Source organism: Leptonotus elevatus, chromosome 5, assembly GCF_054856555.1.
Source record: "Leptonotus elevatus isolate MCC_2025b chromosome 5, RoL_Lele_1.0, whole genome shotgun sequence".
In the NCBI taxonomy this organism is placed as follows: domain Eukaryota; kingdom Metazoa; phylum Chordata; class Actinopteri; order Syngnathiformes; family Syngnathidae; genus Leptonotus; species Leptonotus elevatus.
The window spans coordinates 13271721-13288520 of record NC_141243.1 but is presented as its reverse complement, the minus strand read 5'-3'; the positions used below and the strand labels follow the sequence as shown (position 1 = coordinate 13288520).

The 16800-nt window shown below is 41.4% G+C and overlaps 3 protein-coding genes across 8 annotated transcripts in view; 2 read left to right on the top strand and 1 right to left on the bottom strand.

Moving 5' to 3' along the window:
- The first annotated feature begins 344 nt into the window (after positions 1-344).
- On the top strand, positions 345-7644 carry golm1 (golgi membrane protein 1). Of its 2 annotated transcripts, none has more exons than XM_086075445.1 (11): positions 345-563; positions 2339-2474; positions 2950-3129; positions 3205-3259; positions 3692-3794; positions 4944-5061; positions 5128-5251; positions 5709-5840; positions 6716-6874; positions 7088-7186; positions 7311-7644. In XM_086075445.1, exons 2-10 carry the CDS (start codon positions 2346-2348, stop codon positions 7183-7185), a joined length of 1098 nt encoding a protein of 365 aa, XP_085931571.1. In that variant the 5' UTR covers positions 345-563; positions 2339-2345; the 3' UTR covers position 7186; positions 7311-7644. The 2 variants fall into 2 exon arrangements, with proteins under 2 accessions (XP_085931571.1, XP_085931570.1); XM_086075444.1 differs by having other exon boundaries at positions 6713-6874.
- A 601-nt stretch (positions 7645-8245) lies between these two features.
- Positions 8246-15834, bottom strand: naa35 (N-alpha-acetyltransferase 35, NatC auxiliary subunit). The gene is made up of 23 exons (XM_086075443.1): positions 15681-15834; positions 14469-14597; positions 14359-14392; positions 14156-14270; positions 13951-14025; positions 13706-13873; positions 13557-13623; positions 13428-13471; positions 13297-13347; positions 12213-12296; positions 12012-12126; positions 11744-11922; positions 11431-11490; positions 11255-11361; positions 11049-11115; positions 10849-10947; positions 10502-10680; positions 10294-10430; positions 9439-9506; positions 9221-9361; positions 9023-9145; positions 8851-8931; positions 8246-8784 (listed from the first exon to the last, which is right to left on the bottom strand). The coding sequence occupies exons 2-23, from the start codon at positions 14587-14589 to the stop codon at positions 8725-8727; spliced, it is 2175 nt and encodes a 724-aa protein (XP_085931569.1). The 5' UTR covers positions 14590-14597; positions 15681-15834; the 3' UTR covers positions 8246-8724.
- Positions 15824-16800, top strand: part of agtpbp1 (ATP/GTP binding carboxypeptidase 1) — a 29897-nt gene continuing 28920 nt past the window's right edge. For 3 of the 5 annotated variants that reach the window (XM_086075442.1, XM_086075441.1, XM_086075438.1), the window contains exon 1: positions 15825-16147. The gene's annotated coding sequence lies outside the window, so the exon portion shown is untranslated. Of the gene's footprint in view, positions 16153-16800 lie in introns of all 5 variants that reach the window. The other 2 variants (XM_086075440.1, XM_086075439.1) reach the window with 2 other exon arrangements.

Sequence of the window (16800 nt, the reverse complement as noted above, 5' to 3'; positions counted from 1 at the left end):
ATATATATATATATATATATATATATATATATATATATATATATATATATATATATAAAACAATAGAACAATTTGTGACACCGTCAATCATCGTCGTGCTGCCTTCATAGTCCGTCGTAAAAAGATACTATCACCGCTAAACTCAACACGTTGAAAAATCACTGCTGCCACCATAAATGCAGTTATCTAGCAGTTTGGTGAATATCCCGAATGTTTTAATTGTTAAACATTTTTTTTCCTGCATTGGAATACGTCGTCTATCGGTGGGTCCTTTATTTTTCTGTAAAGGTAATTTAGCTGTGTGCCGGGACACGCTATCATTTTTTACGACGACACTGGAACGCACCACCTGCAGTTCCAGTCAGTACACAATAAACACTGTAAACAGAAGTATGTTGCCATTCGTGTTTGCGCATTAGCTCAAATTTCAATTATAACACATCGTTATGCCACTTTGTAGTCAATCGGGGCGACGTTGCGATACGCTTGGACAAGATTAAAAGCCGCCGATTGCGCCGAATCATCTTGGCGACGCATTCCAGCTCCTGTCTTGAGTTTACCGGGTAAGATGATGCTAACCTGTTAGCACGCTAACGTGTCAAAAAGAAGGAACTGAAAGAAAGGGGATAGGATGCTAGCAGGGTTAGCGTTAGCTTAGACCGAAGCTATTTTTTTACGAGGTTCGTTTATGCAATTTTAAGGAAACGTGAATGAATTTCAATTGAAGTCATCGCTAGCTTTTAGTGGCATGTCTTACAAAAGCAGTGTTGACGCTTGGTTTGTGAAAAAAAGTTAATGCTATTGCAAAAATAAATGCATTTTAACGTGACAACTTGCTATTAAAATGCATTATTAATAGCTGTGATTTAGTTAATTTCCTCGGCTCGTCCGCTTTGACTGCTGATGAGTCTTTACATCTTTGACGCCCATTTCCATTAGTAACTACAACCGCTATAATAAACATATTTTTAGCATGAAAGTCAAGCATTATCATTGTAAGGGCAGCAGTTCTTAGCTGAGCTAGTGTAGGTGTAAGCCAATAAAGCAGTAGTGGTAAGGGAATCAAAATCAAAATGCGAAAATAACATTTAAAGAAATGTACGTGTCTACAATGTGTGGACTCGTATATTTACAAGAAGATTAAATGTCACCATATTGAAGTGATATATTATACATTAAACAGTTGAAGTAAAATAGTGATTTCTGTGTGTTCATACTGTAGGGACGCCCTTTATTTAAATATATTTATAACAGTCTTCCTCTATGATATGCCAACAACTTTACATAATGGTCAATGCAGCTCTGCTTACCCGTTGGCTTCATGCTCGTTTTTCAGACGATGTTGTCCGGCTGTAGTTTGAAAGTGGCGGATCTTAATCCAGCCTAGCAAGTGCGGGGAAGTTTGGGAAATATTATGTAAAGTGGTCTTATTTTTACGTGACACTCTGGCAAAATTCCGAAGGACTTGCTAACGGACACTATTTCAGAAATACAAAATATTTAACTGTGGTGTTTATCTTCACACTTGATGAGTTGGGGGCGGCAGGTACTCCAAAGGCCAACCTATTTCTATACAAGCATTTCGAAAGTTAATTGGACATAATATTAGAATTTTGATGGCACTTAGAGGTGCATAAATTTATCGACAACTAGTCGATTATCAAATTAAACACTTGTTATGTTTTTTTAAATATTTGATTAGGTACCTTTTTCATGTAAAATTGTCCAAATCCTCAGAATTTCAGTTTCTTAACAGTAAATACACAACAATGTTCTCCATGAAAGCAGACTGATCATCTTTGTGGTAAATCAAAGTAAGATATTTGCTTTTTCTTTGGAAAGCATTTTTGTCTTTTTTTCTGACATTTTAGAGGCCAAACCAGTAAGTGAATCATAGTTCGTGGTTTTTAGGATTTATCAATTGGAAATAATATCCTGTTTTTAAATAAAGGGATAGAAATTAAATCACAAAGAGAAGAGACCATCTAGCAGCATGAAGTGCTATAAAGTTTTACATTTCTACATGCTGACACTGCAGGTTTGGAACGTTAAAAATAGGTTTGTCAACAAAAACTTTTCTCTTATCATTGTAATCACCAAAGGCAGGAAACAGCTAGCTACGAATAGCGACTGACTGAAAAATAAAGTGTATGGAATGCTTGAGGTGGCTAGTGGCCACCGATGTCCCTCCCAAGTTTTGACATCATCAGTAATAATGACCAAATTGTTTTAGTGTCAGTGTGGCAGTATTTTAAAATTCACATTTTACCCCTTAGCATAGTGACCTTTATGGCTTAAATAGATAAGTTGATGAAAACTTTCTGTGGTGTGTTTGTAGGCAAGTAATGGGTGGTCTGGTCAACGGGCGGCGTGGAGGAAGGGCTCCGCCTTTACTGATCGGCGCCCTGGTCGCGTGCATCCTGCTTCTGGGCTTCAACTACTGGGTGTCCAGCTCGCGTAACCTCGAGCTACAGGTAGCATCTTCCCGTTACCTCTTCCAAGTTGCATTTCTATTTGATGCTGTTTTCCTAATATTATTTACGTTTTTTTATTTTTATTATAATACTTTAATAAATATATATGTTTGTAAAGTATTATATTTGTACTTGAAAATTGTCTTATCTGTATTTTAAATGAATTATTGTAATACAAAAAATCACATCATTTATATTACATTTTTTTATTTATGTTATTATGATTCTAAAACGTTGTTAAGTGAAACTGAAAATATGACTAGATTAAAAAAATCAATTGAAGAAACAAATCTTCCATTCAAAAAAAAATAAAAAAGCTGGTACTCACATCTCCCCCTTAGGAAATAATGTTGAATGTAATGCCGGGTTAAATTCTGTTCAGACTCAGAGCACTGCATGCTGTGATGTTTTAAGCCTTGGTGGAGGTTTGTGTGACGCCATCGTCTGACTTCATTCCCATTTATCTCGGCGACAGACCAAGCTATACGAACTGGAGGGCCAAATGCGTCGCGGGGCGGCAGAGCGCGGCGCTGACGAGGTGAAAAAGTACGAGTTACAGAAGGAGATCAACAGGCAGAAGGATCAGATTGATCTCATTGAGAATCACTATAAGAAACAGCTGCAAGGAGTCCAGAGCACCTGCAGCCAGGAGAAGGTGCAATATAAATAGAATGATGGCGTTCATGACTTTGATGAGGCCAAACTCACTTTGTGTTCTTTTGTTCTGCAGGAAACACTGCAGCATAACATTTCCACCAGCACCAAAACCATACAAGAATTTAAAGGTAGCCATTTTGTTGCTTTCTCTAATAGTGGATGCTTACCGTGTCATCCATGTAGGACAAATAAACTCTTCTCTCCACCTTAAAAAAAGATCGAACAAACGCGAGCATGAAAAAGTTGCGCGGAGCTCATTTGAACTCTGTTGAACGAGAGTCCTTATTGTTTTGTTTTAAAATGACACTGCCTCATCAATTGTAATATAGTGGCAACATGTATTTGTTTTTGTAATCCTCATAGTTCTCCATTTAGTGTTGTTTTCTTAGTGTGTGTCTGACCTCCTTTTTGTGGCGACTATCCTTGTACTTCCACTGCCACAAGGCGCATTTCCGAATTCTGCCTAGCAACAAGCCGCCATGCCAAATCGAGTTTGTTTGTGTTTCCATTTTGTGGGTTCCAATCAGTTCTTTTAACGTTGCGTCCTTTTGCGATGGCAGGCCAGCTAAATCAGATGAACGACGACCTGGGGACGCTTCAGAAGGAGCTGCAGGCTTGCCAGGGCAACGTCAAAAGCCTCAACGACAAGCTCACGTATGACATGTAAGGGACGCCTTCAAACATAAGGCCTGCAATTAAGCTACTGCCATCTGTCTGTTTCCTGTAGTGCTCGTCCTCTTTGGGGGTTCGGATGAGCTGGACTGGAGTCTAGTTTAGCTGACTTAAGGGCGAGTTCAACCTGAACTGTTTTTTTTTCACTGACATTCACACCAATAGCAAGTTTGGGCACTCTCTTGCGCCCCCTTTTTAACTGCAATTCCTCAAAATGGTCGTCAAAGATTAGCGTTGCTCAAAATGGCTGCTTCAACCTAAAATGGCTGACTTCCTGTCAGTTTCCAGCTGATATTGTTGAGACTTTTTCGTATGGTTTGTTACAAACAAGTCCAAGCCTTTTTGTTATGAATAGTGAAACAGCTGTTGGGGGGCCTTTTTTTTTGTTACCTTCCAGCACAGAAATAAATCCAAAATGGCTGCTTCACACAGAAATTGACGACTTCCTGTTCAGAATCGGGCATAGATACTTGAGACTTCATGTGTTCTGTTATGAATGATAGCCCACCCAATTTCATGACTGCTTATGAAACTAACTTTTAGGTGGCGCTAGTGAGTGAGTTTTGAAGTGTTTAAGCTCTTATTTATTCAATACACATACACACACTTAAATGGCAAGTCAACCCCTCCCAATATTGGTTAATATTGCATTCGTGGAATATGAGTTAAGCAGCAAAATCTAGCCGTTTTTATCAAAGGCTTTGGCCACTATTGCTAAAAAAGTGCTATTATAAATAGCATTCCATTCCAATATCAGAAGGCAGCCATTTTGCCACTTGCTGTCGACTGAAGATGACATTAATGTTGCTCAGGTTTCGGGTAACAACCACTCACAGCTCAGCTTCAGAAAAAAGGAGAGCTGTGATTGGTCATTGCCAGAGCCCTGAGCAACTGTGATGTCATCATCAGTCGACAGCAAGTGGCAAAATGGCCGCCTCCTGTGATGGATAAAAATGGCAGTTTTTTTGCTGCATAACTCATATTCCACAAATGCAATATTAATCAGAAGGTTAAGTTTAGACTAGCGAGGTCACATATAACATTATTGTCAAGAAATGTTTCAGGTTGACTTCCCCTTTAAACACATAAGAACAACATGCTATCGTCAGTGGTCTTAACACGTGTGTTATGTGTGTGTAGGACACACTGCAACTCGCAGATCCTGACCCAGAAGGAATTATGTGACGAGCGAGTGGCCGCCGCCAAACTGGAAGTCCAGAAGAAGATGGCCAAGCTCGTCCTCCCCGCCGTCACCAAGGTAACCAGCTCTTTAATCCCACTTTTTGAGTGACATCACGTCACATGTCCCGCGAACCGTCGGCAGGACGAGAAGGCGGAGAATGACGCCGGCAAAGCGGATGGTACCGAGGTGAACGTGTCCCCGAAGGAGTCGGCCTCCAACCTCACGGCCGTCGAAGCCAACACCAACAGCATATTCAAGGAACAAGGTGAAGCACATTTAGCACAGTACATTTAGTCCACAACTAATCAATGATTAAATTGATCAACAACTATTTTAATAATCGATGAATCATTTAAACCTGTGTCAATTTAAAATGAAAATATTTCTGTTGTCCTCCATGAAATCAGATTGATCTTTGTGTTGAATTACAATAATTTATTAATTACAAACAATTGCTTTTACTTTGGAAAACACGGATCCATTTTTTTTGTGCCTATTTGGTGATGTTACAGAAAAAAAACTACAGAATGAATCATTTGATGCTCGTGCATTTTCTACACTGTCAATTTGATGTCCTGTATTTTTTTTAATTTTTTTTTATTAAAACAAAAACAGATTAATTGATTGTTAAATTATTTATTGGTTAGTTTTAGCACATGCATTATTAATTGAAATAAAAATTAATGTTTTTATTTTCAATTTAAATTTTTTTAACATCGCAGGTGCAACAGTGGGCACTAAGGACATCCACCAGTGGGACGTGACAAAGGAGGCCCTCAAAAAGTCCGACGTGGCCCTGCTGGCACCGGCCAACAAATCCTCACAAGTGGACGAGGGGACCACCCAATCACAAGGTGGGACACACTGCATGGATCTCATGTCTGTTAATTGCGATACTTTCACCATGAGCCGAAAGGTCTCGCAAACATCGAGGAGCTCCCATGGTGGAGTTATAAGTCTTTTAGCTTTTCGGATAAAACGGGCGTGTATCAATCACCGTAAATGGAGCAGGACTTAAGATCAATCAAGTACCTGATTTTTATTCCTTGATTATTTGAATTTGAATTGCTCAGTCTCTGTTTTATGCACACACGCACGAATAATAATTCTGCCTCCAAGATGATAGATTGTGGCACACATGAACTCATTCACTGCCATTGACGGCTATAGACGTCAAAAATTCATTTGAACTATTTCTATTCGTCCCCCCCCCCCACACTTTTGTTAACAATATGAAAACCTAGAAATTTAGTTTTATTGTACATTTAGAACAGATATAAAATTTGTGATTAATCATGAGTTAACTAGTGAAGTCATGCGATTAATTACGATTAAAAAATGTAATCGCCTGACGCCCCTGATTTTTAATAATCTTTTCTTCTTCTTTTTTTTTTTAAAGAAAAGATTAAAAAACGAAATGAACAAAAGTAGATTTATTTTTTTTAACATAAAAATAGTTAAAATAAATGTTTTGATGTCTATAGCCGTCAATGGCAGTGAATGAGTTAATGATGTGACCTCTCGACATGGAGGAGCGAACGTCGCAGTTCTCCCAAACATTTTTTCCCCTCCCCGATTCCTTGTTGGAATCTCCGATGGGAAAATCTGACAAGAAAACAGGCGCTAGGCCAGAGGAAGTGGCAAATAACGAAATGAGATGGTAGCCACTGATGATGTTGACGCTTCTGTGCTGGGCTTCTCCTCCATCACGTTATGTCATGCAAAGCAGCGGACCCGGGAATGGGACCCGTGCTGGTTACCCGAGGGAAAGCCGACAAACCCACCTCGGTGGAGAAACTGGCCTGGGAGATTTATGACCGTGATAACAAGCAGGCGCCGGGAGGAGGACTGGACAAACAGAAGCAACCCAGACGGGATGAAGCCATAGGTACGTGTGTGTGCATATGGTTGGGTATGTCTGTGTGTTTAATGACGAGGAAGAAGAGGAAAAGTGTGCCAATAACCATAGAACCTTTGACTGCAAAACACAGTCACGTATGATTTCATCAAATTGTAACAAGTTGACTTTTTTTTTTTTACTTTACTTGTGTGACGGCACCACAGAAGAAATAAAGTGATGTTTTTTCTTTGACTTTGTCAGACAAAGTGATGGAAGATGAACTGGCCGACTACAACGGCGATGACGACAATGAAGGAGAGTTTGAGGCAGACAAGCAAGCTGAACTGGCTCAGAATTAAGGTGAAAATATACACACGCGCACACACAAACTGAGGATTTAGAAATGTTTTTCAAATAAGAAATAGAACTGAGTAACTCGAATGACTCCATCCTTTCTTACTCTATTGTCATGTTTTCCTTGCAGGAAAACGCACCCAGTTGACACGTGAGGATTGTTGATCCAACAGTGCAAACTTGATTGTTTTTAATAGCAATTTCGAGTCCTATTTGAGCTGGCAGGACGGACGTGCTCACTCTTTCACCAAAATGTCCACCGAATGAAGTTAAAGCACATTGGTTGTCCGCGACAAGCTAATGAGCTGGAACCATTGAAGAATGAACTCAATCTAATCTGCACCAGCAGATCACTTGATTTTAAGTACGTATGTGTAACAGATTTTTTAAAATGTGTAAATATATCTTGACCTGCTGAGCAAAGACTTTATGAAAATCATAAAATAAAAGTGGTGTTAAGAGGATTTATCATTACTGTTTTTATGAGAATACAATTTAAAAAAATGGGAGACCATGATTGATTTTAAAATGGCTTACATTTTAAGCAGACCGTCAATACAAAAAAATAAGTATTTTATGCGATTTTTTTAAACCAACACTAATCGTATGTAAATATAAATTTTTTTTAAACAAAAAACTTATTTTTGGATTAATCAATTGTATTTCAAGTATATATTTTGGACATTAAAATGAAAAAGGCAGACATGAACTGATACTTAGAATTTAGTTGAACCATCGCTAATAATTACTCTGGAAATATCTAATACATTTTGGAATTATTCAAATCACCTATATTTTGAGAATTAAAACAAAGGCAGGCTATAAGTGCTATTTTAGTTGAACATGAATAATACAATATGGATAAAAAAACAAAACAAATAAAATACGATATTCCACATTTACTATAAAACCACACTTGTGTTTTTCCCAAAACATGTACTTAGCATTTTTTCCACAGCATTAATCTTGAATTAACCTTTCCTGAAGAGGTAGACATGATCTGATCAATTTCTGAATATTTACGCTGAAAAGGTTTTATTTTTAAATAGAATTGAGATGGCACACTTTTGATAACAACACCTTTATTACAAGTCTTAACCAGTGATGACTGGTGGAATTTTTGCAGACAGGAACGGAAGTTTAACTTTTTCAATAAAAGGTAGAATGTGAAGTATTTCTGTTGCAGTTTGTCAGCACACCATTCAAAACTGCCGCTCCTATCGGGTTCAGAGGCGTTGATTGAGACTGACTTCATTTATATACATCCAGCATTTATTTTTGAGGGAAATCCTTCAGACGCTACCTTTTTTAACTTTTGTCCATTTAATTGTCACTCAGCTAGGCGGGAGGGCAGTGCCCTCTTGACGAGCTGCCACTGGTCTTAACATTTCTTAACACTTACATTGACCACACAAACAATTTACAGTTACATCACACACGCACGCACGCACGCACACACACACACACACACACACGCACGCGCACACACGCACACAGTTGCGATAGGTGGATCAGAAGCACAGCAGGTGATTGGATTCATAGTGTCACATGATCTTGACCACAGGGAAGTACTTGTGAGCCGTGAAGTCAAACTCAGGCAACACCTGGTGAATGAAATAAATTTGAATTTAAGTGATACAGCAGTAATAATAAGAATTAGTCATCCATACCATGGTCTCCTTCTTGTGTCCTCCAGCCAAGAGTTTGGTCACCACAAAGTTGGGTTTGGCCACTCTCAGGATACCGTTCACCTGTGGTCACAAAACACGAGTTGCGAGGGTCCCTAATTGATTTGCAACAAGAGTGATTTGGCACAACAACAAGGCAAATTAATGTAAAGACCTCCGTGTCGGGGCTGGGGACGTTTTCCAGGATGAATTTGGCCTGCTGGAAATGTTTGCTGGCAGCCAGGTAGAGGTCGGCAGAGCCCGGAGCAGGATTGTACTTCTTCAGGTCAGACATTTCCTGTGGGGTGGGAGAGAGTCCATCCTTTAGATGCTCACTGAACTGAAGTCTCAGGCTCTCAGCAAAAGCGCCCACCTTGAATTGTATGTAGTGTACGGGCGGGGGGGTGACGACGCTGTTGAAGGGTGCGAAGCGGTGCTCATAGCGAACCTGCTCGCTGTCCAGCTCAAACTGAGGCTTGCGCACCTTGCCGTCCATGTCCAGCGCCACCATTGTCTGACCACATGGCGGACGAGTGAGGGTTACTTACTGACACACTTATTACTAAGCGCAGTCCAAAGAAGGCGTCGTACCTTGTACATGCCGGCACACATGTTCTGGTAGGCTTGACTCATGGTGATCTCTTTGCTCAGGGGACGAACTGCACACATATGGTCAAAGCAATGCTATGTTAGCTTTTGGTTCAGTATTAAAATGGACAAAAATAAGATTTAAAAAAAGTTTTGATTTATTTCCCCCCCCCATTTTAATTGGGTGTTGGTGAAGATAAAAACAACCAAATAGTTAATAATTCATATTTATGTAATGCATGTTAGCTCCTTTTTTTTTGCATGAGAATTCAAGACTAATAAATACATAAGATTTAAATGTATACCACATTCAAAAATGAATTACCTATTCTAAAAAAATAATTGTATCTAAACAAATGAAAAATATATAAATAAATACATTTGTTAAATGAAAATTTTAAATACACTGTCGTTAATAGGCTGTCCTTGAAATGATAAAAGCATGTTTACATAAAATACATAAATTAAGATGTATTATACAGTATATTTAAAAATAAATAAATATATATGCTATATATGAATAACTATAAATTAAATACCTGTGCATAATAACATATCAATCTGAACATACAATAATAAAATTGTTAGTTTTTTTCATGGGGGGGGGGGGGGGGTCTGTATTAGGTTATTTTTATTTGTGCTGAATCATTTATAGAAATAAATACCGACTTGTGTAACATACGTTCACGACTGTCCATGCTAGATGCATCGATGCTATACTGATTATTCTTTGTCCATATTATTACGGCTCACAGAAAATACAGTTCATTTAACCCAATTTGTGGCACGGCTTGGACCCTATTCCCTGCCAATACATGTATTGCGAAAACCCCACCCCACCCTCCCCTCCCTATGTACCTTTCTTCTTCTTCTTGCTCTTTTTGCTGCTGCGTCCCTTCACCTGCTCCTCCAAGATCCTCTCCTCGGCCATCTGCGACGCATCCGCTCTACTCAACGTGGACATCAGCCACGCATACAGGAACTCCGACAGATACCTGCACCGTGACTCGATGTTAGTCCCTCATCTTTAGGGCGGCTATCGTGGCTGTGAGGCGAAGCGGCGTACCAGTAAACGTAGTAGTACTCGTGCATGCTGTACAGCTCCAGCTCAAAGCCGCTGAGCAGGTACTCGATCATAATTCTCAGGTTGTGGTAGAGGATCCAAGTTCCCAGGCAGGCCAGGTGCTGCCGCTGGGGCTCGTACTTGATCAGCAGGCTATGTAGGGCCGCGTCAACCTTCTCCGCCTATGGGGGAAGCGGGGAGACATGTAACTACCGTATCAAAGTGGAGTTAAATCTACTTTATTTTTTTATAGATGCCTGGGTGAGACCTTAACTATACAGTTTGTAAAGGTTTTGCAATTATTTCCTATGGGGGAGGGGGGGTCTATTGTGTGCTATGCTAAATGTCACCTCATCCTGCAAGGTAGCAAACTCTTCCAGAATGTGACCCAGCTTGTCCCGCTGCCGGGCTCGATTGTGTCCGTGGATCTGGACCAGGCTGCAGAACGGCTGTGAGAGGGAAGACAAAATCAACCAGAAGATAACAGGATGGAAGTTACGCCAATGAAGGACAGCGATGAGGTCAGAAGTGTGGAGGACAGCTGAGGTACCCTCGAACAGTGTGTGACAAAGGAGTCAATGTAGTCTTTAGCCTGGTGGTTGTTAAACAGACAGCATCTACACACACAAACGAGATACACAAGTATTACTGGTGGAACAGCGAATGCCTTACAGTCAAAGGTTCCGGGTTCGAATCTCATTTGAAATTAGAAATAGAAAAGCTTCAATATGTCTAGATAGAAAACATCAGACTTACTTGTATGAGAGGACGGGTGGACTGACAAAGTATCTGAGGGCGTCTTTGATCATGTCCTGCATCAGATGGGTGCCAAACACTTTCTTGTTGTCAATCAGGAAGGTCGTCTACATGGATCACAACAATGACGTTCATTGTCAACAGTGAGGTAGCATGCGCAGCGGGCAGCAACTCACCTGAAGTAGAGATCTGGACAGCACACATGGAGACTGCTCGCTGAACTCATAGAAGAAGTCCTGTGATTCAACACATACACTAGATTCAAACATAACCTTTCCCTCCACAGCAACATCATCCTGACGAAAGTAAAATTGCATCGTTACGTTTGGAGGAAAAAAGGGACACCCATCACATCTGAAATACGGGGATGGCAGTGTCACGGCGAAACCAAGCTATTGTATCGCAATCTTTATTGGGCCAGACGTCCATTTTACACCATGGTCAACAGATGGTGCACACGCATCCATAAGGTAACCCCCCCCAAGTTACCAGAATGCCGTGCAGGTTGGTGGTGTTGATGACGTCACAGACGGTCTTGATGCGCTCGATGAGCTTGCCGAAGTAGGCCACCATGTCCTCCCTCTTGATGATCTTGGCGTAGCGAGGGAAGGTAGGGGGCAGCAGCCGCTGGTTGACCAGTGGTTCGAAACCCATCATGATGGGGTGATCTGCCATTAAATAAGAATAAAAAAATATATATATATATAACTCATTCTTAATCCAAATACAGATTAGATCCTGTGTTGTTGTTTTTAACCTCCTTTAGTGGTGTCATTCTGTGACTGGATGCCATGCTGCACACTAGAATGAATGGCTGACAGGAGGTCAGCTGCCTGGGCAACGAGCTTCTGGGCCTCCCCCACCGAGCTGGTCTGTTACACAACACAAACAAACGCAACGCTCACTTCCGCGCCCCCGTCACTGTGAGACTTACTGGAGTGCAAGTTAGCGAAGTTACCTCTTTCTTGGTGAAGGCAATCAGTGCAGTCAAGAGAAGGCGTGTGAACTTGATGCGGTTGAATAGTGCCAAGTATTGTTGGTGCTGGGAATAACACAGACACAGGAACAGCAATTTAGTGAACAGGAACAGCAAGTCAGTGATAGGAACAGCCACACAGGAAAAGGATGGCAAAGGAAAAACAGGTCAGGGATACGAACGCAAGTCGGGAAAAGGAACAGCAAGTCAGTGACAGGAACAAGAATGGAAAGTGGGCGATGGGACCAGGAATGGTAATTCAGGAACAAGAACGGTAAGTTGGTGACCAGGAGGGAAAGTCAATATTAGGAACAGTAAGTCAGGGACCTGAGCAGCACACAAAGAAAGGAAGAGCAAGTCAAGGATTGGAGCTTCAATTCAGGAACAGGATCGGGAAGTCAGGAACAGAAAAAGTCATGACAGGAGCAGTAACGACATGAACGAAAAGTCATTGACATGAAAAACAATACAGGAAGTCGAAGGTACAGCAAGTCAGGGGGCACATGAAAGACGCAAAAGGCACGTCAGGTACAGCAAAACAGGAAAAGGAAATTGAATGCACAGCGAGTCATGGACAGGAACGCAAGCCAGAAACAGAACATCAAGAACAGGAACAGTAATTGGGGACAAAAATGTCAAGTCAGAAAAACAGTAATAGGATCAGCAAGTCAGGGACAGCAAATTAAGAATTGAACAACAATGAAAGAACAGGAAGTTAGAAACATTAACGCAAGTCAGAAATGGCAACTCAGGAACAAGAACAGGAAGTCCGATACAGGAACAGCAATTGAGGCCTAATCGAAGGAAGGTTACAGGAAGTGTAAGCAAGGGATAAGTACAGCAATACAGAACAAGAAACAACAATCTCGGGAACATAATCTGATTTGCCTTGCAAATTATCTTCATGTGTCTCATCAAATATTTGTTTTCTGTACAGAAAATGGAAGCTCGATGTTTATTTAGTTTCTAGAAGACAATAAAAGTAGCGATAGACGCCTTGTAGGGAGCCTCCATTATGCAGCAGCCAGATCATCTGCAAGCGATTATGTATCAATCAATCAATCACCTCCAGCTCCACCTCTGGGTCTCGCTGCTCGCCCTGACGATTGCGCGTGCTCTGAAAGAGGGACACAAACAAAAACATAAAAACACTCAATGTAACTCGTCACAAAGTGACAAACTTGATTCATGAGTTACCTTGACTTTCCTCTGTAACTCATCCTCCACATCTTTCAGCATACCTGCAAGTCAGTGAGGTGCATTACAGATCTTTGCTCTCGTTGACCTGATTTGATGAGACAACATTGGGAAGGAGTAATAACGTACCTGTGACCCGCAGGTCTGTGACATTGTTGGCCATCCTGAAGCCGTACGTCATCGCCTGGAAGTCCTCCTACGACAAACACACATTAGATGTCGCCCTCCGGTTTGTTCTCCGACACACATCCGTCAAAGATGTTAACCCTGCAGCCCACCTCCTCGAACACAGCCGCCTTGTTGACTTTCTCCCGTGCGATGTCACAAATTTTCAAGATGCCCAGAGCGAAGGCCTTGAGGGCGGGCTCCTCAATCAGGTCCGGGTTGTGGACGTACAGGCACGTGAACACCGTCTGGGCGAGGGAGTGGCCCTCCAGCCATGTGATCTGCACACGGTCACATGATAAAACGACCGGATGTGTTAATTTGGGAGAGATTGGTGAACGTTCAGTGGGGAACTCACCAAACAGCAGAAGCACGTGTCCATGATTCCGATGAGCTCAGGAAGGCTCAGATCTTTCACCTTGATGGCGCGTTCCTACAGGGAAGGAAATGGACATTTATGAGGAACATTTAAAGCAGGAATCATGCTTTACCTAGAACACATTAAATTGACTCTGTGCATGAAATGGACAGTTCACATGTGCTTAATGAGAGCACGAGTGTACCTTGATGGCTTGCTCAAAGTTGAGCACTTTCCTGTTGACTTGGTTCCCGATCATCCCGGCGTCCATCTTGGGATCCATCATCTCGATGGCCGACATGGCCTCAAACAAGCCGAACCTGCCACAACAGAGTTTTTTGTTTTTGTTTTTTTTTGCTATGAATTCGCTTGGATCTACTTTGCTATTCCGGTCCTTTCTATACTCACAGTTTGTCATGAAGCAACTCCCCAAGGCTCAATTCTGCATATATATATAAAATAAAAGTGAACGTAAAAAGAGGGGAAAGCAGATCTACATGATATCCATGATGACGTACCTTTACAAGAACTCTTGAAATCATAGGTGATATCCACCCAGTTGGCATTGTTCTTCAGCTTTTCCGGGATGCCCAGACCCCAACCTGCATCATCCTCCTCCACCGATGATTTCATCACCATGGTGACAACTGTGCATTCACATAGAGGACCAGACTAGACTAAAGTTTCTTACTCATTTTTCTACACATCGCATCTACAAGTATACGCTTCTCTGGCATCACACGGAGGGCAGTTCATGCTAGGACGGAGCCTAAAATGGTGTCAATTGCACGCTCGGCTGCACTAAATACTCGCTTGTTAACTGCAAAAGGGGAGAACGCTCATCACACGTGTTTAGATGACTGAGACTGAACCCGTGTCTAACTGAATAAAAATAACAATTACTGGTACAGTGACAGTCACACTACTAGTTCTAGAGAGTCACAAGAGTTTCTTTTTTTTATTGCATCACTTGCTGCATGTCAAACTGGATTAGAATAACAATTGCACCTACAGTCAATTACTGTAATATAGAATAGAGATTCACAAGAGCATTCAACTACTTTTGACATGCTTCTAGAACAATCATGAGAACTGCTACTTTATTTCGGATTAAATAAATAGTGACAGTTCCCCAACAGGATCTCTACTACTAAAAAAGTACCAAAGTCCAAAGATGCATACAATTATGATAAATTAGCTCATATTGTATTAGGCTAAAGGAGTTTTCAAGCAAGGGGTGGAGTTTCAAATTAGGGCTTCATGATTGGATTAGGGTTTGAAACAAGGATTAGGATTTCAAATTGGGGTTTCATTGAGGTTTCAAAACAAACCGAGGTAATTTAGCTGCATTTGGATAACAACTACACTATTTAACATACTGCTACTTTAGACACAATCTAATGTAGAACATTCGTGCGAGTGCATTTTACTTTCCAACTATACAAACAAATAATGTCGGTTCCAACATATCTTCTGCAACAGTAAGAAAAAAAGAGATGCGTAAAGGCCACAATGTTTATTTAATGCAAAGTCAATGACTCGAGGGACACACGAAAAAAGGCAAGCTTTTCAAATATACTGATGCAGAGCTAGCAAGATGCAGTAAAGATAAACAGCGTATATTAATTAGCTCAAGGTAACTTCTTTATATTTACAGTTTAACCTCTCCAACGTCTAACGAATGTATTAACACAGTGCAAATGTGATGTTCTGACTGAAAACAGACATACCTTATTGTTTTGTAATAGCCATGTAGCTTTAGCTGAAGGGGAAAGAGTGCACAGGAACTGCAGGCTGGGCGCAATAATATGACGTCATCAGCCATCGCAAACTTCCGGGATTTGTAGTTTTTTTTTCTTTTCACCCTCATCCCGTTCAAAACGCAGCCCCAGCTCGAAGCCGCCGACAAGTAATTCTCGCCCAATTTAAAATATTGTCTAATTAGTATTTGGTGACGACCATGGCGCACTGGCTGTATCAAAGGCATTCGAGCACGTAAAACCGCAGTGTGAGTCGTACTCTCGCGTGGCTCGCTCACTTGACAGCCCCTCTCTCTCTGACAGTCGGGGGGGCTGCCCCTCATCACAACATCACTAGGGCGTTTCAGCCAGCCAGCCAGCAGCCAGTCGACACACACTCTTACCGGATAAATACACACCCTGCTATCTCAAGAGGACAGCTGTTCCTTGCTGCGCAGGTACGGTAGGTCATGCTCATCCTCTTACGGCGCCTCCCGGGCTGACCGCTTTGTCTCTCGGCGGCGGGGGCGTTCTGAATATCGGCTTTATTTGTGCGCGCAGTCCCGCGTTAGCTTACTCGACCCCAGCGGCAGGTGCAGCGGCCCCGGCCCCGGCCCGCTAACTATTTTAGCCCCTTCGGCTTTTTATTACGCCTTTGCAGGCAACTATTGGCGACTTAGCTACCAGAGACGACTTCACGTTTCATCTGCGTTGTCATTTCACTTTGCTTCCATGCTGGATTTATGAGGGTGTCGTCGCAAGGGTATCAAGTCAACCATCTGTCAAATTATAATGGCTGTCAAGTGACAGTGCAACAACGTCAAGCTCGCTTCATAAAACACTTGTGAAACTGTAGATCAGTCCAAAAGTCCCCAATACACAAGTGCTCATTTGTGATATCAAGAAAAAAGGAAGTGTTTAGTTGCCATCTCATTTGGCTTTTCCAGTCTTATTTGTCAACATTTGCTTTATTCTCACACGTTGTCAACCCAAAACCTTAAAATAAATATATTGTTTCCTCATGAAGACCCCAATTTACCTAAACACATCATTAATAAATGATAAAGTCATTAAAATGCATACATTTTCTACAAAATGTGTATTTGTAGGC

Coding starts and splice junctions, on each gene's coding strand:
- naa35 (XM_086075443.1), bottom strand. CDS start 14,589: ATGGTGATGAAATCATCGGTGGAGGAGGATGATGCAGGTTGGGGTCTG. Junction 11,116..11,254: donor CCACCCGTCCTCTCATACAA/GTAAGTCTGATG, acceptor TTGTGTGTGTAG/ATGCTGTCTGTTTAACAACC. Junction 8,785..8,850: donor GACACAAGAAGGAGACCATG/GTATGGATGACT, acceptor TTCATTCACCAG/GTGTTGCCTGAGTTTGACTT.
- golm1 (XM_086075444.1), top strand. CDS start 2,346: ATGGGTGGTCTGGTCAACGGGCGGCGTGGAGGAAGGGCTCCGCCTTTA. Junction 2,475..2,949: donor CGCGTAACCTCGAGCTACAG/GTAGCATCTTCC, acceptor TCTCGGCGACAG/ACCAAGCTATACGAACTGGA. Junction 3,130..3,204: donor GCACCTGCAGCCAGGAGAAG/GTGCAATATAAA, acceptor TTTGTTCTGCAG/GAAACACTGCAGCATAACAT.